Raw genomic sequence first — 23220 nt, 5'->3', positions numbered from 1 at the left:
AGATGCACAGACAAACACACACACACACAGATGTGTGCGCATGCACACACATGCACACGCACACACACAGATGCATGCACGCACACACACTTACACACATACACAGATGAAAGGTAGACTGTATGATGCATGTGTGCAAACTGCCATGCTACATGGCAGTGAAACATGGGCCATGACTGCTGAGGACATGCGTAGGTTTGAAAGAAACGAAGCCAGTATGCTCTGCTGGATGTGTAATGTCAGTGTGCATACACGACAGAATGTAAGTGCCCTAAGAGAAAAGTTGGGTATAAGAAGCATCAAATGTGGTGTGCAAGAGAGAGAACTGTGCTGGTATGGTCATGTGTTACGTATGGATGAGGATAGCTGTGTGAGGAAGTGCCACTCCTTAACTGTGGAAGGAACCTGTGGAAGAGGTAGATCAAGGAAGACATGGGATGAGGTGGTGAAGCATGACCTTCGAACATTAGGCCTCACAGAGGCCAATGACAGGAAATCGAGACCTTTGGAGATATACTGTGATTGCGAGGACCTGGCAACTAAAGTGAGATCGCAACCATGCATGTCCAGCCCAGTTAAGAATACCCCTGATGTGTGGGGTGATATGATATGCTTGAGAAGACCTGTTGAGTCAAGTAAAACCAATATCGTAGCTGTGGCTAGTGCCCTCTGACTGGCTCCCATGCCGGTGGCACATAAAAAGCACTATCTAAACATAATTGATGCCAGGCCCACCTGACTGGCTCCTGTGCTAGTGGCACATAAAAAGCACCCACTGCACTCTTGAAGTGGTTGGCGTTAGGAAGGATATCCAGCGGTAGAAACATTGTCAGATCAGATTGGAGCCTGGTGCAGCCACTGGCCTGCAATCAAACTGTCCAACCCATGCTAGCATGGAAAACAGACATTAAACAACAATGATGATGATGATGATGATGACAAATTATTTTACTATATTCTTCATTACTTTCAAAATTAATTGAAATAAAAAGAGGATATTTAAAAAAAAATACAGTCACAAAAGGGTTAAGACAAGAAAATCTAGACCATGGCATCAGAACCACTTTTATTATTAGGGAGCTGGTAGAATCGTTAGCATGCTGGGCAAAGTACTTCATAACAGTTTGTTTGATTTTACGTTCTGAGTTCAAATTCTGCTGGGGTCAACTTTGCCTTTCATCATTTTGGGTTTGATAAAATAAGTACCAGTTGAGCACTGGGCTCGATGTAATTGACTTGATCCTCCCCACAAAGTTTCAGGCTTTGCTCCTATAATAGAAAGGATTATTATTATTATTATTATTATTATTATTAAGGCGACAAGCTGGCAAAACTGTTATCACATCAGGAAAATGTGACTGACTAGCTCCCACCCTATAGTAAAAAGGATTGGTGGTGGTGTTGTTGTTGTCGTTGTCGTCATCATCATCATCATCATCATCACAAAGGCAGTGAACTGGTAGAACTGTTAGCACACCAGGCGAAATGCTTAGTGGCATTTCATCTGTCTTTATGTTCTGAGTTCAAATTCTGCTGAGGTCGACTTTGCCTTTCATCCTTTTGGGATCAATAAATTAAGTACCAGGTGTGTACTGGGGGGTCGATGTAATTGACTTATCTCCTCCACAAAATTTCAGGCTTTGTGGTTTTATTATAAAGGATTCTTCTTCTTCTTCTTCTTCCTCCTCCTCCTCCTCCGCCTCATTATTATTATTATTATTTTCTATTGATTATATTTTCTATTTCAGCGATTGGAAACTGCATTCCTATTGATGTTCCTTTTACCAAGGAAAAAAAAGCTGTCCTTAGTATCTATGGAGAAGGATTCACTGACTTCTCTGAGAATTCAACAGTCATATTTGAGGACAGTCATAAAATAAGAATATCTTTTGAAAAGCTGATTATTCTTGTTCAACCTGACAAACCAATTTACAAACCTGGTCAAACAGGTAAATATTATAGTTTGATAAGTAAAAGATTTTTGTCATCTCAGCAGACAGCCTTGTTAGATAAAGTAACCCTCCATGAGCCTCTATGTAGTGCTTGACCTGCTAGAAATAGTAGGCAAATATCCCTCAAACTACACCCTACTGTCTTAACCCTTTCGTTACCAACCCAGCTGAAACCAGCTCTGGATCCAAATACAACTATCTTGTTTCCATAAGTTTTGAATTAAAATCTTCCACCAAACCTTAGTCACAATTCATGTTCCTAACACTCTAGCTTAATGATAACCAAGTTATTTTACTAAATTCTTTGTTATATTTAAAATTAATTGAAAGAAACACAGAGCATCTCAAAATAAATACAGCAACGAAAGGGTTAAAACAGAAACACATCAGATATATCAAATAAACAATTTGGGATGCTAATAAACACTTCTGTTATTCACTTCTGTTTTATTATCAATCAACTAATTTGTTAATTAACTATCTAATTAATTAACAAATTAGTCAATTGATAAGACTGAGGTGAACTACAACCATGTGTATTTATTGGCAAAATGGCCTACCCAAAGGACAACAGTATCTTTGAGATTCATAATAGACTAGTAAGTCAGTAATTTTATTTATGCTTCATTGTTTCCAGTTCAAGTTAGCCATGTAAAATATGACATTTAGTTTTATATTTTCTTTATGAACAACCAGATATTTTTACCTTACAGAAGTTGAATACAACAGTTCATGAAGAAATTTGACTGAAGTTACAATTGGCATTGAAAGGATTAAAGTTGATTATTTTAAAGAATTATTGTTATTCATTTTAATCTTGAATTTCCTTTTCTATTCTCACAGTGAAATTCCGTGCTCTTGTATTTGATCGCAACTATAAACCCTGGACTGGAGATGTAAGTATTTAGATTAAAATCATGCTGATTTATTTTTTTCTTCAATTTAGTTCTACTTTTTATATGTCAATTTATCAATAAAAGCAACGACACAATAAAAGCAATGAATATAAGTTGTATAAAAAAAAACATACGATTTTATTCTTTGTACTCTTGTGTGATAAATAGTTTAACTTAGAACAATAAATTTGGGAATCACATTTAGTTGTTCTTTAGACTACATGCATGAAGACTGTTCCTGATGGCTAAGTGAACCAAGTAAACTGAGATACATACAAATACTGTGGGTATTTAGTTATTGTAGTTATATGTAGCATTTGGTAATAAGCTACATATAACTTCAAGTTTTACATAGCTGCAGCAATTTGGTAACCACAATATCTTTTCCCTAAACACACTAAAATCTTGGCATTAGATCTGGATTCACAATTATTCATAGGTTAGTAGTCATCGAACATATATTAGTGCATTTATGTATGTGCATTTAAGAAGTACACTTCATAATCACACAGTTCCAAGATCTATTGTATGACACCTTGTGCATGTATCTTCTACCATAGCTTTGCATTGACTTGAATATAACATAATACACACACACACGCGCACGCGCGCATGCATAGATACATATATACATACATTATTTGGTTTACATGGTTTCTCTTTAGAACAATTTTGATTTTGGTTGAATTTTTTTCTTTTTTTTGCCTTATGTATATTATTTAGGTGTGCCACTTGGTACATATTGCAATGGGGGTCTTTTGTGGTACATATTACAATGGAGGTTATTTTTAGTGGCACATTATAAAGGCACATATTCTAAAAAACTCCTTTTGTAGTGAATATTTTAAGGAGTTGCATAGTGGCACATGTTTTTATATGAATTAATAGTTAGGGAATGAAAATATCAAATATTAGAGAATTAAATAATATATAAAACAGAAGTTTTAATGTTTTTTTTACTAATTATTTATCTAAATTTTAAATTTTGCCATTAACCTAAATTCTCGATGTAATGCCATATCTACATATGCATATGATATACAGAAGCTCATATACTATTTCTATTTGTCTAGATTGAAAAAGTATTTATCACAGACCCTAAAGGTACACGAATTGTTCAGTGGTTGGACCAGTATGTCGATGGTAAGCAGAATATCTTTTGCAAGCATTAAGTTAATTTTTTTTCTGTATAGATACAGTGGCAGGCCCCACACTAAATCGTTGAATGTGATTAAGGAAGATCTTCCAGAGACTTGACATTGTCTTGGAGGATGCAGAGGGGCTTGCACAGTACTGTCAGACATGGAAGACCCTGGTGAACTTGGCTGGTTCTATACATGATGACGTCTCTGAGACCATTAACCAGGGATGACCCCAGCCTCATCAAGCAAGAGTGGGAGTGAGTGAGTGAGTAAGTGGATAGATACAGGGCCTCTTCAAGGAAAAAGGCTTCTCAGAGAAATTTTGAGAAGTTGAATATAGGTGCAGACATAGCAGTATGGTAAGAAGCTTGCTTTCCGACTACATGGTTCCAGGTTCAGTCCTTTGTGTGGCACCTTTGGTAGGTGTCTTTCACTATAGCTTTGGGCAACTAAAGCCTTGTGAGTGGATTTGGTGCTCAGAAACTGAAAGAAGTCTGTCAGTGGCTGTGTAGGCATAGGAGTGGCTGTGCAGGCACAGGAGTAGGTGTGCAGGCACAGGAGTGGCTGTGTGGTAAGTGGCTTGCTTACCAACCACATGGTTCCGGGTTCAGTCCCACTGCATGGCACCTTGGGCAAGTGTCTTCCACTATAGCCTTGGGCCAACCAAAGCCTTGTGAGTGGATTTGGTAGACAAAAACTGAAAGAAACCCATTGTATATATACGTGTATGTGTGTGTGTATGTTTATGTGTCTGTGTTTGTCCCCCCCACCATCGTTTGACAACTGATGCTGGTGTTTACGTCCCTGTAACTTAGCAGTTCGGCAAAAGAGACTGATAGAATAAGTACTAGGCTTCTAAAGAATAAGTCCTGGGGTCGATTTGTTCAACTAAAGGCAGTGCTCCAGCGTGGTCAAAGTCAAATGACTGAAACAAATAAAAGAATATATATATATACATATATACACGCACATCTATGTGTGTATGCGTTTGTGTCTGTGCTTGTCCCTCGCCTGACAACCGGTATTGGTGTGCTTACATCCCTGTAACTTAGTGTTTCAGCAATAGTGACTGATAGAATAAGTACCAGGCTTTGAGAAATAAGTACTGGGTTCAATATATTCAACTCAAAATTCTTCAAGACAGAGAATGGTGAGAGGAGATAAGAGAGCTTGTTCAGGAAGAAGGAGGGTGTTGATATTGAGGGTATTAAGGGAGGTAGTGGTAGAGGTGGAGAGTTGGGAGGTGAATGATAGGGGTCGGATAGATAGTAATTGAAGGGTAGTCAGTTGTGTTGGATTTGTGTATAGGCGTAAAATTTTAGGGATAATAGCTATAGAATTACTGGAAGTTGAGATGGTAAGAAAAGGAATGGCAATTATTTGAGGGAGAGAAAGTGTCTAATTCAGTGGCAGAGGGAGATTACTAAGGTAAATAGAAAGGTATGAGAGAAGATAGAGGGAGGTGGACAGAGTGGAGGAGGTGAGTTAGTGGTGGAGATAGCAATGGTTAGTACATTAATAATGTGTGTGTTGGCACTCCGTCGCTTACGACGTCGAGGGTTCCAGTTGATCCGATCAACGGAACAGCATGCTCGTGAAATTAACGTGCAAGTGGCTGAGCACTCCACAGACACGTGTACCCTTAAGGTAGTTCTCGGGGATATTCAGCGTGACACAGTGTGACAAGGCTGACCCTTTGAATTACAGGTACAACAGAAACAGGAAGAAAGAGTGAGAGAAAGTTGTGGTGAAAGAGTACAGCAGGGTTCACCACCATCCCCTGCCGGAGCCTTGTGGAGCTTTAGGTGTTTTCGCTCAATAAACACTCACAACGCCCGGTCTGGGAATCGAAACCGCGATCCTATGACCGCGAGTCCACTGCCCTAACCACTGGGCCATTGCACCTCCACATTAATAATAACCATTGCTGTTGTACTAACCACTGTAATTGTGAGAGAAAAGAAAGAGAGAGAGAGAGAGAGTGGTGTGAAAATATACCTTGTTAATATTTAATTTTCTATTCATTCTCACAGGTTTACTTTCTTTGGAGATGCAGCTTTCAGATGACCCTATTCTTGGAGAGTGGTTTATAAACATTGAAGCAAATGGACAGAAAAGGACGAAAAAATTCAAAGTAGACGAATATGGTAACATCTCTTTTCTCTAAATTTCATCAGCATTTTATTAACTTTTGGTAACTACTTACATACCTTCTTGAATAGTTTTTGTCTCATGTTATAAACCTAAAAAAAAAAAATATTAACAAGTGGTTTTCTGAACTAAATTCTTCAAAATCATGCTTTTCTTTTGGGTAATTAATTAATATGGTTGATAATGTGATATAATATTGAAATATAAATAATAATAATAATAATAATAATTGGAAGTGTGATATTTAATTACTATGTCAGTATTTTTTTATCAATTACTTTTTTAACAAACCCGCATAGGTCCTTTAATCTTTCAAGCTGCAAGGCTACCTCATTAGTGTTGGTGCTATGAAAATAGCACCTAGCATGCTCTGTAAAGTGGTTGGCATTAGGAAGGGTATCTGGCTATAGAAACTGAGCCAAAATAGACATTGGAGCACAATATGGTCCTTTAGTTTGTTGGATCCTATCAAACTGTCCAACCCATGTCAAGGTGAAGAGGCACACATTCGATGCTGATGATAATGGCGAGTTTATTAATGAACTAATATCGTTAAAAAAACTATAAGTATCAATAAAAGCCTCTAAAGAGAAATCTGAAAAATAAATATTTGTACATTTGCTGTTTTTGATTCAGATTTTTATGTGTCTTATAATCAGGACTATCATAAACTTCAGCAAGCTGAAATGCAAAATTGACTGTGCTGTGATTTAAATATTTGTTTGAATTTGTGGTATTTAATTGCATTCCTTTATGTTTCTGAGTTAGAATTAAGCTAAAGTTCAGCCAAAGTCATTAACATAATGTACTTGTGAAGTACTGGAGTAAATGTTGTTGACTGAATTTTGTCTCTTCATGGAAGAGACTATAGCTGAAACAAATCTTCTTAGTACTACTAGTGTTTTAACCCATTACCTCCCATAATTCTATTAACTGGAATTTTTTTTTAATGAAACTTTAATTTCTAGCATAAAACAGCCTTAGAAACACGCTGGAATGATCAAAATAACATTTAAAAATAACATTTCAAAATAATATTTTAAATAGAAATAAGCGAGATATTGGGTACTACTACTACTACTACTACTACTACTACTACTACTACTACTACTACTACTACTACTACTACTACAATACTACTACTACTATTGTTATTCTGAAAGACTCCCAGATAGTTCTTAATTACTGGTTGTTCTTTACTTGAAAGCAGGCAATAACAAATCACCAAAGGTTTCAAGTAGTGCCTTCTCTTGTGACTCAAAGAGACAATACTCTCCTTAATTATTATTATTATTATCATTATTATCATTATAATCATCATCATCATCATCATCATTATTATTATTATTATTATTATACATTTAGACTAGTGTCATCATCTTGATTCTTATAGTCCCAACATTTCAGCTATTACATCCTTTTGCTTTTATTACATACCTGGAATATCTGATAATGTTCTCAGAAAATTTCACCCTTTATTCGGTTTGTTGGGTAGATGGTTCTCATTCTGTTGTTCATACAAAGAATTTTCACTGAAACCCTTTCCAAGAATGACAGATAACTGAAAACGGCTGGAGAGTAAAATGGCTGGACTGTTGTACCTTTAACAAACAAAGTCATTGTATAATAATAATGAATATTCATCAAAGAAATTGACAAAAAAAAAATTATTTGAGCTAGTTTTTTTTTTTCAGTGTAGAATATTGTGTCATATGTATTTGAGAAGCAGCATGCAGAGTATATAATCTGATATAGGCTAATTGTTTTATCAAAATTTTTATATATTCTTTTACTTTATCTTTTCCTTGTCATATCGTTTAAATTTCAGTGCTTCCAAAATTTGAATTAAAACTTAACATGCCACCTTACCTGAGCTTTGTTTCTGAGACTGTTGATGTTGAGATCTGTGCAAAGTAAGAGTACTTTTATCTGATATATATCTATATGTATGTGTGCATGTGTGTGAGTGTATGTATGTGTGTGTGTGGTTTGTGTATGCATGTGTATGGTATACATACATACATACATACATACATACATACATGCATACAGACATACATGCATACATGACTTTTTAGATTAGTATGACAATGGCTGACTAAATAAAGTGTATCACAGCATTACATGTTGTGGGAATGACAATGGCTCTTGAATCCTGCCAGTGACTTACACTGCTTGTAGCAGATTCAACATTCATAGAAATTCCGATTTCTTGTTCTTGGGTGTTCCAGATAATTCTAACAATTTTGTCTGTACACCCTCATGCACTTAGATGAACTTGAGCAATTTATACATGTTTTCTGGCAGACAGTACATGTAAGGTAGATCCAAACCATACATATATGCACACACACACACACACACTCTCTCTCTCTCTCTCTCTCTCTTTCACACACACACGCAATCTACAGCAGCATGATGATGTCACCATTATCATCATGCTGCTATAGGTTGACTAGGTCTTATGTTGTTATGATTCAAGCCAGTTCTTCTTTGGTGTTAGTGTCCTGTCTTGCAGTTTAAAACCATGCTTTGCCCTATGTTCCATTTTTGAGATGGTTTATATGACCAGTCACCAGATACTGTTCCTAACATCAACCACCTCACAGAATGTATTGAGTGCATTTTATCATGGCTCCAATACAATGAGGTTGCTGTGCCCCACATGGCTGAAAGTCCTCCTTATTATATATATTTATATATTTGCTGGTGCCACATGAAAAGCACCCAGCACACTCTGTGAGGCAAGATTTACAACTAAATACTCTCCTTAATCCTTATCTGTTTTTCAAGTAAAGGTACGTTTAATTCCAGAGGATTTCAAAAGCACTGAGTGATTGGTCAGAATATGAACAATGTCAATATTACCACTGTCTCACTCAAGTGGTGACTAGTGTAGAAAAGCAACATTCACACATGCACATACACATGCACATACACATGCACATGCGTGCAATAGACTTTCTACTGTTTCATCTACCAAATTCACTCAGTGCATAGGACTATAATGGAAGATACTTAACCCAAGTTACTGTACAATGGGACAAAATCACAGGCTACATGGTTGTAAAGTATACATCTTAACTAAACAAACAGCTATGCTTGCATCTTGGTAAATGTTTAAAAAATATTTGACTAAATTACTTTTGTTTTTGTTTTTATTAGGTATACCTATGGGAAACCTGTCTATGGAAAACTCAATGGTACAATCTGCATCGTAGGTTTATATGAAATGAATCATAAAAGGCCATGCTTTACATTCAATGAATATGTAAGAATTTTTTCCTTTTACTTATTTCCTTATAGCATTATTTTGCCATTTTCTTGTGTTTGTTCAAAACATAATCATATTCTTTCTTCTATTAGCTTATGTCTCTACAATCTAGTCAAGCACCATTAATTGTGTATGTGTCAGTAGTGTTTATTTTTCATTCTAAACTTTACTTTGGGGTATACCCATAAATTTTAACCATTGCTACATGAATGAATCAATTATATTTATTAGATATATTAGACAGTTATAAACATGTCATATATATGAAACCTCATCACAGACAGTAAAAGAGGGCTTGGTCAAACAATTGTTTCAAGTGTTATTACACTCTTACTGGTAGTCATTTACACTACTTTAACTGCCACTATGAAACTGTTTGAGGCCACTACTGTTAGGCCTAAATCAGGTGGATGTAGACAGCTTTGAATATTTAACATATTTTAGCTGTTAATTCTGTAGCAGGTCTATACGGGGTGTGTCAAAATGAAGGCAACTAACTTTTTTCAATTTTACCAAATATTTTGTTATATTTTAGGTCTGGGTGTTGCAATGCAATGGTAAGGGAAACACAATTATGATGTTTTATTAATTTAGATTTTCTCTTTATAATTTCTAGATCACTGGATGTAAAAAATATTCTGCTAACAGTGACCAACTTCAATTGAGAAATACTTCATATTCTCTGTGGCATGTTTTCTTACATGTGCATGCTACCATTGTTGAAGAAGGAACTGGTAAGATTTTACAGTTTTATATTGTTTATTGTGTATAAGATTATGCATTTAAAATATTGCTGACTATTTTTGGTTAAGGATGTAATGTACACATAAACTAGTGCATGTGCAAGTGTATGCATATACTCTCTCTTTTTGCTCTTTTAATTGTTTCAGTCATTTGACTGTGGCCATGCTGGAGCACCACCTTTAGTCAAGCAAATTGACCCCAGTACTTATTCTTTGTAAGCCTAGTACTTATTCTATCAGTCTCTTTTGCCAAACCTCTAGATTACAGGGACGTAAACACACCAGCATCGGTTGTCAAGTGATGTTGGCGGGGGGGGGGGGACAAACACAGACACACAAACATATACACACACATACATATATATGTATATGCAAGGCGGCGAACTGGCAGAAACGTTAGCACAGCGGGCAAAATGCTTAGCGGTATTTCGTCTGCCACTACGTTCTGAGTTCAAATTCCACCGAGGTCGACTTTGCCTTTCATCCTTTCGGGGTCGATTAAATAAGTACCAGTTACACACTGGGGTCGATATAATCGACTTAATCCGTTTGTCTGTCCTTGTTTGTCCCCTCTGTGTGTAGCCCCTTGTGGGTAGTAAAGAAATAACACACATACATATATATGCATGCATATATACGACGGGCTTCTTTCAGTTTCCGTCTACCAAATCCATTCACAAGGCTTTGGTTGGCCCAAGGGTATAGTAGATGACACTTGCCCAAGGTGCCATGCAGTGGGACTGAAACCCGGAACCATATGGTTGGTAAGCAAGCTACTTACCACACAACCACTCCTGCGCCTATATATCTATGTTTTTACATATGTGTATGTATGTATGTGTGTGTGTGTATGTATGTATGTGTGTGTGTGTATCTATCCATCCATCAACCTAGCCAGCCATCTATCTATCTATCTATCTATCTATCTATCTATCTATCTAGCTAGCTATCTACCTACCTACCTACCTGTCTGTCTGTTTGTCTATCTATCTATCTATTTATCTGTCTGTTTGACTGCCTGCCTGTCTGTGTATATATATATATATATATATATATATATATATATATATATATATATATACTAGCTGACGTTCCCGGTAATTCCCGGGAAAGCAGGGCTTATCCCTTGGTTCCGTTCTCTACTGCTAATCCAGTAACAACAATCCAAAGTATATAGTCCTTAAAATGGTTTTTATGCATTTACAGAGAATACCAAACTGTCTTACACTGGATCTTGTTTTTAGGAATTCTCAATAAGTTACGAATACCCAAACTGTGAAGTCAGTTATGTAATGACATGAAATTAGTTACCCGATAGTAAGAATTCAAATAAAGTAGCCCCGAAAAGGGCTTTAATGAGTTCCCAGAGTATATAGAACATAGGAGGAAATACTTATAAGGTATGCATACTAAGATTGTGAAGCTAGTATGGGTCAGACAAAATTTGTTGAGGCAGATATTTTAAGGCTGGATGCCCTTCATATTTCTAACTCTTACATGTTTCCACACACAGTAATATTTTCCCATAGCTAAGCTAGTTTTCGCAGATGACTGGAAATGAACAGTCTTCTTGTATGATGATAATGCTTGTCTACGACCATTACATGGTATCTAGCCAAGGGTACACATAAACGCAATGGCTCCCGTAGGATTTTCGAGCGAGATCGTTGCCAGTGCCGCTGGACTGGCTTGTGCGGGTGGCACATAAAAGACACCATTTCGAGCATGGTCGTTTTCGTGCGGGTGACACGTAAAAGCACCCACTACACTCTCTGAGTGGTTGGCGTTAGGAAGGGCATCCAGCTGTAGAAACTCTGACAAATCAGACTGGAGCCTGGTGTTGCCATCCGGTTTCACCAGTCCTCAGTCAAATCGTCCAACCCATGCTAGCATGGAGAGCGGACGTTAAACGATGATGATGATATATATATATATATATATATATATATATATATATATATATATAAAAGAGACTACTGGAAGACTTGATGGAGTGCCGTAGATTTTCCTGGAGAAGTCAGATGTAGGGGTTTTATTGGCACCTGACTGAGACAGTGGCTGCTATTTTTATTACATGAAGTTCTGTCATAAAATAATTTGTGTTTAATTTCATTCAAGATTTCTAATGTTTTATTCTAAGGTATTACCAAAACTGAGAAGAACGATGAGCTTTCCATTAAATTACAAAACTATGAATTAGAAGCGCATCCTTATGCAAAAGAATATTTCAAACCTGGCTTCCCACAATATTTGAAAGTAAGTAAATTTTATGATTTTTATAATTTTGTTTTCAAGCAACTTGATTAGATGCAAATATAAAGCAGATGGTAGCTTCCCAATACTTTTTTCTCTTTGTATCTTTTCCAGTTTAAGAAATTTTTAAGAATAGGAAGTGCCCATGCTGTCTTCATTTATACAACTGCTGGTAAAAACCTAAACCACAAAACCATTACATATCCTGATATGTTCACATGATAATATTCAGAGTTCACTCAGAATATAATGTATACAGAACTAATATCATGCAAAAACTAGCATCATATAGGTGAATTGCTTTCTTCAGGGCTTATACAGAAATATTGTGTCAAAGTCGTTTTATGATTTGTTTTGTTTGTTATTTTTGTTTTTTTCTTAAATTTTTTTTTGTTCTTTTCTTCAGATCATTGTAACCACTCCAGATAAAAAGCCTGTACCTAACATTGACATTGAGGTTCAGATACAAGATACTAATGGAACTTTAAACAATTATATCACTGATAACGATGGCATGATAAATGCTTTAATACCTGCTCAGAAGTCCAGTGTTAAGAGATTAAGAATCAAGGTTTGTATCAATTATCTTATACTTGTTTCAGTCATAGGACAGTAGCCATGTTGTGGTACTGCCTTGAAGGTGTTTAGTTGAATAAATCACCCTCAATACTTACTTTTTTTAAAGTTTGGTACTTTCGCTGAACCTCTATGTTATGGGGATGTAATCAAACCAACACTGGCTGTCAAGCAGAGGTATCAGGGTATACACACACACACACACACACACACACACACATCATGGGCTTTATACATAGTTTCTGCCTACCAAATTCACTCACAAGGCTTTGGTAAGCCTGAAGCTATGCTAGAAGATATTTGTCTAAGGTGCTGTGCAGTGGGACTGAACCTGAAACCACGTGATTACAAAGTGAGCTTCTTAACCACATAGCCACGAGTAGTACATTTTAAGATGGGTGTGTGCATGTGTGTGACTTGCAAGCACCTTTAGGCAGAAAAGAAATTAATAACAAATTGCTCCTTATTTTCAACACATTTCTTAGCATTTAGGGTAGTTGGCTAACCACCACCAGGTCATGGATTCAGTACCTGGACTGGGTAACACTTTGTGTACTTAAGGTACTTAATTTCACATTGCTCAGGTACACAAAAAATGAGTACCAGCAGCACTGCAATGAACTGGCATCTTATTTGTGGAAGAGTCTTGTACTTGCAGCCTTTAAAGACTCCCTTCAGTCATGAATGACCATTGGATTACCTTCTGAGGCACAAAATTGGGCAAAGTTGTTTTATGGAAGACCAGCAGTCACTGATGCATACCAGCTTCCCCTCGACTCACCACCAATATTATTCAGGTGAAAGGCAAAGGCTGATACAGCTTGGCACCAGTGACATTGCAACTCATTTCTGCAGCTGAGTGAACAGGAGCAATGTGAAATAAAGTGTCTTGCCCAAGAGCACAACACACAGCTTGGTCCAGGAATTGAACTTACTACCTCATGATTGTGAGCCCAACGCCCTAACCACTGAACCATGCAGCTTATAGTGCTTTGAAAATCTACATAAGTTTTGGTTTAATGAGACTAGTTTATTTGATTTAATTTGTCTAGCTTTCACTCAAGGTAGAGTCTATAAGGGAGGGGTTTCATTTTATATATTTTGTCTGGGGTCCAGAGAATCATGGAAAGAACCCTTGAATATCTGACAGGCTCCTCCCTAAAATAACTAAAATAGAAAAATAAAAAAATGAAAAGAAATCTCATGACCCCTTCCTGTCTTAGGGCCTGAAGGTAGCTTTGTTACACCTTGCAAAATTTTTTTCTTGGAGGCCCTTTGCTTTCTGATATTGTATATCTCAATATGGAACTCAAACAGGTGACATCAACACTAACAACATTCACAGTTCAAGGCATTGGTTAGTCTAGGTCTGTAGCAGAAGACATGAGCCCCAAGGTGCCATGCAGTGGGACTGAACAGTGGGACTCAACCACATAGTTGAGAAGCGAACTTCTTAACATAGCCATGCCTGCACCTATATTAATTTTAGCCATTTAATAGAGGTAATTTTGGGTGTTGAGATGGTCAAATTCTAAGTTAGAGACCAATATCTGTTATCTTTTACCTGTTTCAGTCATTGAATTTCAGCAATGCTAGGATACCACCTTGAAGGATTTAGTTGGATAAATCAACTAAAAATCAGTATTTAGATTATTAAGCTTGATACCTGTTCTGTCGGTATCTTTTCCAAAACTGCTAAGTTATGAAGACATCAACAAATCAACAGCAGTTGTCAAGCAGTGCAGTAGGGCTATGTACACAAACACACACTCACACAAACATGGGTGTACACAATCACATGCATACACACACACATGTACGTGCACATACAAACACTCACACAGCCATATACATACACACAAATACACACACCTATATGACGAGCTTCCATACAGTTTCCATTGACTACATTCACTCATAAGACATTGGTCCGCCTAGGACTGTAGTAAAAGATACTTACCTAAGGTGCCATACAGTGGGATTGACCCCTAAATCACCTGATTTCAAATTGAGCTTGTTAATCACACAGCTATGCATACATCTATGCGTCAGAATGATGTTTATACATTTTAGAGAATACTAACTGAATACAAATTGAACAATGTTTGATATGAAAAAAATAATACAGAAAACACCATATTTTCTTTCTCTTATATTTTCTCACTAGTTTCAGCTTGTCATTGGACTGTGGCCAAGCTGGAGCATCACTACCAATAATTATCCTTGATATGTTTTTAACATGTTCTTATCATTGGAAACATAGTTCAATAACAACTTTTGCTCTATATTTTCCAGGCAGTTCCTACTTCCGACAAAATGAAACTGGATGAAATGAAACTAGATTCAAGTGCAGCTTTCATGTACAGTACCGAGGAAACATTTGTCCTATATCAGTGGTACTCACTAAGTAACAGTTTTATTTCTATTGAACCAATATACAACAAACTACCATGTACCAATGAAACTAAATTGGCTTTTTATTATAATTATGATAAAACACAAGAACCTATGACTATATATTACCAGGTGAAGCAGTTTTCTTATTTTAGTATGCAATTGTTACTTTTATTATCAGTGTTAATGGTGATATCTTAAATTAGAGCTGATTAGGTGGTGCAGTTAGGAGAGAATTGAACCAGGCACTTTACATGTAGTTGCATCTTAGCACCATGCCAGTCCTAATAAAGCAGTTCAGATAATATATAGTGACGGCTCTGATTATATACAGAAGATTTTATCATATTCTGAAAGAGAGAGACCCATGATGAAAAGTGTTCCTGCTGTAACGATCTGTTTATGTAAGAATAAATGGTTGCTTTCTTTTTTAACCTTTAGCATTTAAATTGGCCATTTCTGGTCTCTCTCACCTACTCTACAATGTCATTTTAGAAATAAATAACCATATCATCAAAAATTCAAAACTTCAAGACAATGTATGATTAATTTAAAGCAATATGAATAAATAAGCATTAAATTTGATAGAGCAATATGAATGCTAATGGGTTAAAGATGCTTGGGAAGATGAGGAAATTTGGCTGCTATTTCAAGAATGTCAAAGACGGTATAGTGATCCCTTTGCTGGCTTGATACTTTACTTCACTTCATTTTTACATACAAAGGTGGGCTGACTACGAAGGAGTGATACTAGATCTGTGAAATCTTGCATGCATTAATTTCAGTTCTTCTTATTAATAACTGCATTGTTTCTTTCCCAGTAAACTGATATCTGACTATTCAAAGAAGACTTCAAATGTAACTTGTAGCAACTTCTCTAGAAAATGGACAAAATTTGGCATAGTAGTGTTATCAAGTACCTGCATAAAAAGGGTTTAGCCCCCAAGGTCATTCGTACTGACAAGGTTGCTGCATTAAGGGATGACACTGAGTTTAGGAGGGGAAGGGAGTCTTGAAAATGAACCACGGTCTAGATGTCCTGCAACTGCCACCACCAAGGAAGATATTGATTGTGTTCACCACATAGTGATGGATGGCAGGCTATTGACTATGAATCCAATAGCCAATGTCTGTAGACAAGGTCAGAATAGTACTGGAGGAGTATTTTTCGTGATGCACAAGTGAATTTTGGAAGAGGTGTCTTGCAAGTCTACCAGATAGATGGAAGAGCATTGTAGAAAATGAAGGAGAGTATATTTTAGATTAAAAAAGAACTTTGTTTATCTTCATTTTGAAAAATAAAAGAAGTATAAAATTTTGTCTGCCAAATGGAACTCACAAGATGTAGGCCAGTCTGAGGATCTATATCAAAAGATAATTATCAAAGAGCTGTGCAGTGGGTTGAAACCTAGACCTATTTCTTTTATTAAAACAAGCTTTTTTTAACCGAACACTTAAAACATGGAAAAAATTTAAACACTAAAAAAGCAATTATTTCTTTTTTTTTTTTTATCATTTGCTAAATAGATAATTAAAATTTCTATAATAATTTTTCTCTTCTGTCGTTCTAGGTCTTATCTTATGGAAAAACTTTGGTATCAAATTCTACAAATCATAATCATTCTACTCTGCATCATGTTTCATTCAAGGAACCAGATCTGAAAGTTGCTTCTTTAGATATAAAAAATAATTCAAAGATGAATGAAAAAAATCAAGATGAGGAAACAGGTTTAAATGTTATATTTTTCTTTTTCCATAGTTTTTTTTCCCAGTTATATTATAAGTATTATGCAGAGCATTTCAGAATTGGCAGGAGAGGCAGATAAAATGCCTCTTTGCAACTTTGAATGTCTTGTGTTTGAATCTTGCCGAGATAATTTCTGTTGTTCATTCTTTGGAGATTGATAAAATAATTACTAGTTTTAATTAAATAGGCACAGGTGTGGCTGTGTGCTTAAGCACAGGGATGGCTGTGTTGCTTTCCAACCACATGGTTCTGAGTTCAGTCCTACTATGTGGCATCTTGGGCAAGTGTCTTTTATTATAATCCCAGGCTGACCAAAGCCTTGTGAGTGGATTTGGTAGATGAAAACCGAAAGAACCCTGTTCTATAGTGAAAGACATTTGTCCAAGGTGCCATGCAGTGGACCATGTGGTTGAGAAGTGAGATTACAATTAAAACTGCTTTCAAATTTTATCAAAATAATCATATCCTACACCCTTGAAAATGTATCTCCAGAAAATGTCATGAAAAAAATATACTTATTTAAGAAAATTATGAAAAAACAAAGTTGAGGAACACATTGTTGTACAGAAATATACTTCACTGACTTTGTTTACCAAGAAAAAGTTTACATCAAATTTTGTTATGATAATTGTAATCTGCACCCCTGAAAATGTATCTTGGAAAAATTTCTTTAAAATACATGCATTTAACAAGGTCCTGTTGGGTGGAAGGAATGAGTCTCAAAAAAATAAACATTTTTCAATTTTTTTCTACTTAATCAAATACTACACTATATAAAAATCATCTCCAGAAAAATTTCACTAAAAAAAATGAAAAGTAAGTTATGTGGAAACAAAGTTTGTGAGTGGTGGGATTGAGCAAATTTCTTTTTTTTTTCTAAGGTGGTAGGGTGTGGTTTGAGGTTGATTTAGTTGCTATTCTTTGGCGGTTGAATTATATTATAGAGATATGGTTCCCAAGCTTTTCTAAGCTCTGGCACCAGTAAGGATTAAAAATTTAAAAAAAATTAAAATCAAAAAAATTAAAATTAAAAAAAAAAAAGCAGAAATGTATACATAATCATTTGACTTTTTGAAAATTTTCTTCCCATGTTTTATCATTCTGCAGATGAAAAGGAGGAAAGTTCTGAAAAGCCAAAACCTATTTACAAACAAACTCTAACTATTCCTTATCAACTTGGACCTGACTCAACCCTCATTGTGTATTACATCAGATCAGATAATGAAATTATTTCTGACAGTATCAAAATACCAGTTAAAAATTGTTTCCCAAATCCGGTAAGCAAAAAAAAAAAAAGTTATTCCTATTTCTTTCAATTCTTTGAATTTTCTTGCTTTTGTTAGATTTAATCCGTAACTGACAATATTTTAAAACAAATATACAGTTTGAAATTAATTTTTAAAGAAGTCAAGAATTTGCACCTGAGCAATGTATACAGTTGTTGTTGGCACTCTGTTGCTTACGACGTCAAGGGTTCTAATCGATCCAATCAACGGAACAGCCTGCTCGTGAAATTAACGTGCAAGTGGCTGAGCACTCCACAGACACGTGTACCCTTAACGTAGTTCTCGGGGATATTCAGTGTGACACAGTATGACAAGGCTGACCCTTTGAATTACAGGCACAACAGAAACAGGTAGTAAGAGTGAGAGAAAGTTGTGGTGAAAGAGTACAGCAGGGTTCGCCACCATCCCCTGCTGGAGCCTCGTGGAGCTTTAGGTGTTTTTGCTCAATAAACACTCACAACGCCCGGTCTGGGAATCGAAACCGCGAGTCCGCTGCCCTAACCACTGAGCCATTGCGCCTCCACAATGTATACAGTAAGCTTATTATTATTACAAGTTTTTCTGCTTTCAGTATTGTTTCCATTTTTTGCTGAGTATCTTCTTGACACTTAGAGCAAAGAATTTCACTGTATACATTGATAAGACATTAAAATAAATTCAGCAGATTGTTCATTTACAAAATCAGATAAAATTATGCAGACATGACAAAAAAAAAAAAGATTGGATGATTTCATGTTTTTAACTTTTATTCTTAGGTCAGCATGATGTTCAATAAAGATTCTGCTCAACCGAAAATTGATGTCAAACTGAGTGTTAAAGCTACAGCAAAGTCTCTATGTGCAATTTCAATGGTTGATAAAAGTGTACACATACTTGGTGGAAACAATCAGATAAGTCCAGAAAATGTAAGATTTTTCAGAATTGATTTTCTTTTCTTTTATAAATTTTTTCCTTTTCAAAGATCGTAATAAATATTTTTGCAGATGTTGTAGTTCTTTAGCCTTTGTTTATAATATAATGAGAATGATAACAAATAAAAAAGGACTCTTTTACTTGTTTCAGTCATTTGACTGCGGCCATGCTGGAGCACCGCCTTTAGTCGAATCAAATCGACCCCAGGACTTATTCTTTGTAAGCCTAGTACTTATTCTATCGGTCTCTTTTTGCCGAACCGCTAAGTTACGGGGACCTAAACACACCAGCATCGGTTGTCAAGTGATGTTGGGGGACAAACACAGATACACAACATACACACGCGCATACACATACATATATATATATACACACATATATACGACGTGCTTCTTTCAGTTTCCGTCTACCAAATCCACTCACAAGGCTTTGGTCGGCCTGAGGCTATAGTAGAAGACACTTGCCCATACAGTGGAATTGAACCCGGAACCATGTGGTTGGTAAGCAAGCTACTTACCACACAGCCACTCCTGCGTTTATTTTTTTGTTCCTTTCCTCTACTTTGGTGGATATAGCCTTGATCAAATGGAATTGACATCATCAGTGCTTCTCAACACTATTTGGCCAAGAAGTCATTTAGAATCATTAAAAATTCAGTTTATAGCCATAATTTTTTTTTTTGTTATACCTTTATCCGTTAAATTAGATTTTCATTATTTTTGTTCCATTTTAATCTGCTTAATATATTCCTTTGGGTAGGTTTTTGAGAAGATGTCAGCCTACAATCTTCTCCGAGTTGGTCAAAGAAGAAAGGTACATCACTGTAATTATATGAATTTCCCAGGTAATACTCCTTTTCCATATTTATTTATATAGCCATAACTATTTTTATTCAGCTGATAAGTTCACCCATCACTCCCCTCTGTTATTCTTTCCAACTTCTGTCATTCATATGAACTCCAGTGTCTTACTTTTTTGCTTTGCTTTTAATTAGGTGGTGAACCCTGCTGTACTCTTTCACCACAACTTTCTCTCACTCTTACTTCCTGTTTTCTGTTGTGCCTGTAATTCAAAGGGTCAGCCTTGTCACACTGTGTCACGCTGAATATCCCCGAGAACTACGTTATGGGTACACGTGTCTGTGGAGTGCTCAGCCACTTGCATGTTAATTTCACGAGCAGGCTGTTCCGTTGATCGGATCAACTGGAACCCTTGACGTCGTAAGCGACAGAGTGCCAACAACAACAAATATTTTCTGAATACTCTCCTCCACAATATTAGTTAATTATTTAAATTACCTAAGTTGGTGACTGGCAGAATTGTTAGCAACATAATACAAAATGCTTCCGGTTCATTACATTCTGAGTTTAAACCCTGCTAAAGTCTACTTTCACGGTCAATAAAATAAAGTATCAATCAGTCAAGTACTGGGGTCAATGTAATAAGCTTGTCACCTCCCTTCAAAATTACCAACCTTGAATCCTGCAATGGGCCGGTGTCCCATTCAGGGGAATGTTGTGATCTCAGTCCCTTATATGCCATGGAAACTGGGTAACTGGTCTTATAAATCCAAGAACATAAAAGACAAAAGAACAAAAAGAATAATATTATTTAAACCATTCCAGTGAGGTATAAAAATACAGGCAATAATGACTAGATATGTTCTCATCTAGGTTAGTTGTTCTCGACTGGGGTCCATATGGCCAATGAGGATCCATATAAGGCTTTTGGGGTCGACACAATAAAATAGTAAATTGGGGATCCACAATAGGCGTAGGAGTGGCTGTGTGGTAAGTAGCTTGCTTACCAACCACATGGTTCCGGGTTCAGTCCCACTGCGTGGCACCTTGGGCAAGTGTCTTCTACTATAGCCTCAAGCCAACCAAAACCTTGTGAGTGGATTTGGTAGACGGAAACTGAAAGAAGCCTGTCATATATATGTATATATATATGTATGTATGAGTATGTTTGTGTGTCTGTGTTTGTTCCTCCCCCCCCAACATCGCTTGACAACCGATGCTGGTGTGTTTAGGTCCCCGTAACTTAGCGGTTCAGCAAAAAGAGACTGATAGAATAAGTACTAGGCTTACAAAGAATAAGTCCTGGGGTCGATTTGCTCTACTAAAAGCGGTGCTCCAGCATGGCCACAGTCAAATGACTGAAACAAGTAAAAGAGTAATAAAATTTTAAAGGCCCCTGTTAAAATTTTGCTTTAGCTGTATGTATTGGTATTTATGGCAAAAAAAACACTAGGTTTCTTTCTCTAACATTTTACATGGTTCAACTTACACGAGTTAATGTGTGAAAAACGAAATAGTTATTTTGAAAGAAGTTTCTATAAGATTTGTTTTTAAACATAGAATGGCTATGGGGGGTCCATGAGGATAAAATGGTAATCAAAGGGGTCCATAGATAAAAAAATGTTTGAGAACCCCTGATCTAGGTCTTAATTAATTTTTAATTATAATCAATATTTTCCATGTTCCCCACCAAAAAATATTTAAAATAGTTCTATAAATTAGTCAGTGCAATATATCTTTTACCTTTTGTCTTTTACTTGTTTCAGTCATTGGACTGCGGCCATGCTGGGGCACTGCGTTGAGGAATTTTAGTCTAATTGACCCCCAGTACTTATTTTCCTTTTTCAAGTTTGATACTTATTTGGTTGGTCTTTTTTGCTGAACCGCTAAGTTACAAAGACATAAACACACCAACCCTGGTTGTCAAGTGGTGGAGTGAGAAACACAGCCTCAAAGACAGGTAGACAGACACATATTCACACACACAACAGGCTTCTTTCAGTCTCCATCTACCAAATCCTCTTACAAAGTTTTGGTCAGTTTGAGGCTATAATAGAAGATACTTGCTCAAGAGTAGGAGTAAACCCAAGACCATGTGGTTGGGAAGCAAACTTCTTATTTCTTTATTGCCCACAAGGGGCTAAACATAGAGGGGACAAACAAAGACAGACAAAGGGATTAAGTCGATTACATCGACCCCAGTGCATAACTGGTACTTAATTTATCGACCTCGAAAGGATGAAAGGCAAAGTCAACCTCGGCGGAATTTGAACTCAGAACGTAACGGCAGACGAAATACTGCTAGGTATTTCGCCTGGCGTGCTAACGTTTCTGCCAGCTCTTACCACACAGCCAATTAGTTATTTATTTATTTATTCATTTATTTTTCCAGATTTCTTTGGACCTCCTTCACCACCCTCAGAGCCGATAAGGCCACCTGTTATTGCTGATAATCAAGATTTGACTAGAGAGACAAATAAATCTGATAAACCTCAAGTTAAGCAAAGCAGAAAAAAGAAAAAAGAAAGCAAACAGGTTAAGAATAAAGCAAGACGCAAAAACAGAAAGGAAAAACTTAGAAAAAAAGATGTTTTAAGCCGGCAAAGGAGGTCTTATATATTACCTTCATATACGTATGTTGATGCTGCAGAAGCGTTTGAGGTAAACCTTTTCTTATAACCTTTATTTGTTTTCTTCATTAAATTATGGCCATTCTGGGACACCACTTTGTAGGGTGTTGTTATGGGAGAATCTTGAACACCCACATGTGACTGAAGGTGGACTATCCATTTACAATAAATGAGAACTGAGTGAACTGTCAGTGGAGGTAGTTAATGGTGTTGGCCCGACTGTGTTGGTTTATCGTGTTAGTTCAACATATGTTGGTTTAACAGTCAGTAGCTGAACAATGAGAGACGCAATGGCCCAACGGTTATGGCAGTGGACTCGTGGTCGGAGGATCGTGGTTTCAATTCCCAGACCGGGCGTTGTGTGTGTTTATTAAGCACAAACACCTAAAAGCTCCACGAGGCTCCAGCAGGGGGTGGTGGCGACCCCTGTTGTACTCTTTCGCCCCAACTTTCTCTCACTCTTT

General features: G+C 36.5%; 1 protein-coding gene across 1 annotated transcript in view; it reads left to right on the top strand.

The window, feature by feature from the left end:
• The window catches only part of LOC106869359 (pregnancy zone protein), a 65624-nt gene that overhangs the window by 6400 nt on the left and 36004 nt on the right, over nucleotides 1-23220 (top strand). The window contains exons 3-17 of the mRNA XM_014915080.3: nucleotides 1749-1949; nucleotides 2796-2848; nucleotides 3922-3991; nucleotides 6024-6137; nucleotides 7970-8054; nucleotides 9307-9412; nucleotides 10032-10149; nucleotides 12299-12414; nucleotides 12818-12982; nucleotides 15283-15513; nucleotides 16953-17109; nucleotides 18236-18405; nucleotides 19170-19319; nucleotides 20086-20170; nucleotides 22519-22787. Of these exons, the coding sequence (XP_014770566.2) occupies nucleotides 1749-1949; nucleotides 2796-2848; nucleotides 3922-3991; nucleotides 6024-6137; nucleotides 7970-8054; nucleotides 9307-9412; nucleotides 10032-10149; nucleotides 12299-12414; nucleotides 12818-12982; nucleotides 15283-15513; nucleotides 16953-17109; nucleotides 18236-18405; nucleotides 19170-19319; nucleotides 20086-20170; nucleotides 22519-22787 (2090 nt within the window). The remainder of the gene's footprint in view (nucleotides 1-1748; nucleotides 1950-2795; nucleotides 2849-3921; nucleotides 3992-6023; nucleotides 6138-7969; nucleotides 8055-9306; nucleotides 9413-10031; nucleotides 10150-12298; nucleotides 12415-12817; nucleotides 12983-15282; nucleotides 15514-16952; nucleotides 17110-18235; nucleotides 18406-19169; nucleotides 19320-20085; nucleotides 20171-22518; nucleotides 22788-23220) is intronic.

Source organism: Octopus bimaculoides, chromosome 6, assembly GCF_046866305.1.
Source record: "Octopus bimaculoides isolate indiv1 chromosome 6, ASM4686630v1, whole genome shotgun sequence".
Lineage (NCBI taxonomy): Eukaryota > Metazoa > Mollusca > Cephalopoda > Octopoda > Octopodidae > Octopus > Octopus bimaculoides.
Note: the sequence above shows the minus strand (reverse complement) of the source record. Positions and strands in the feature narration are given on the sequence as shown.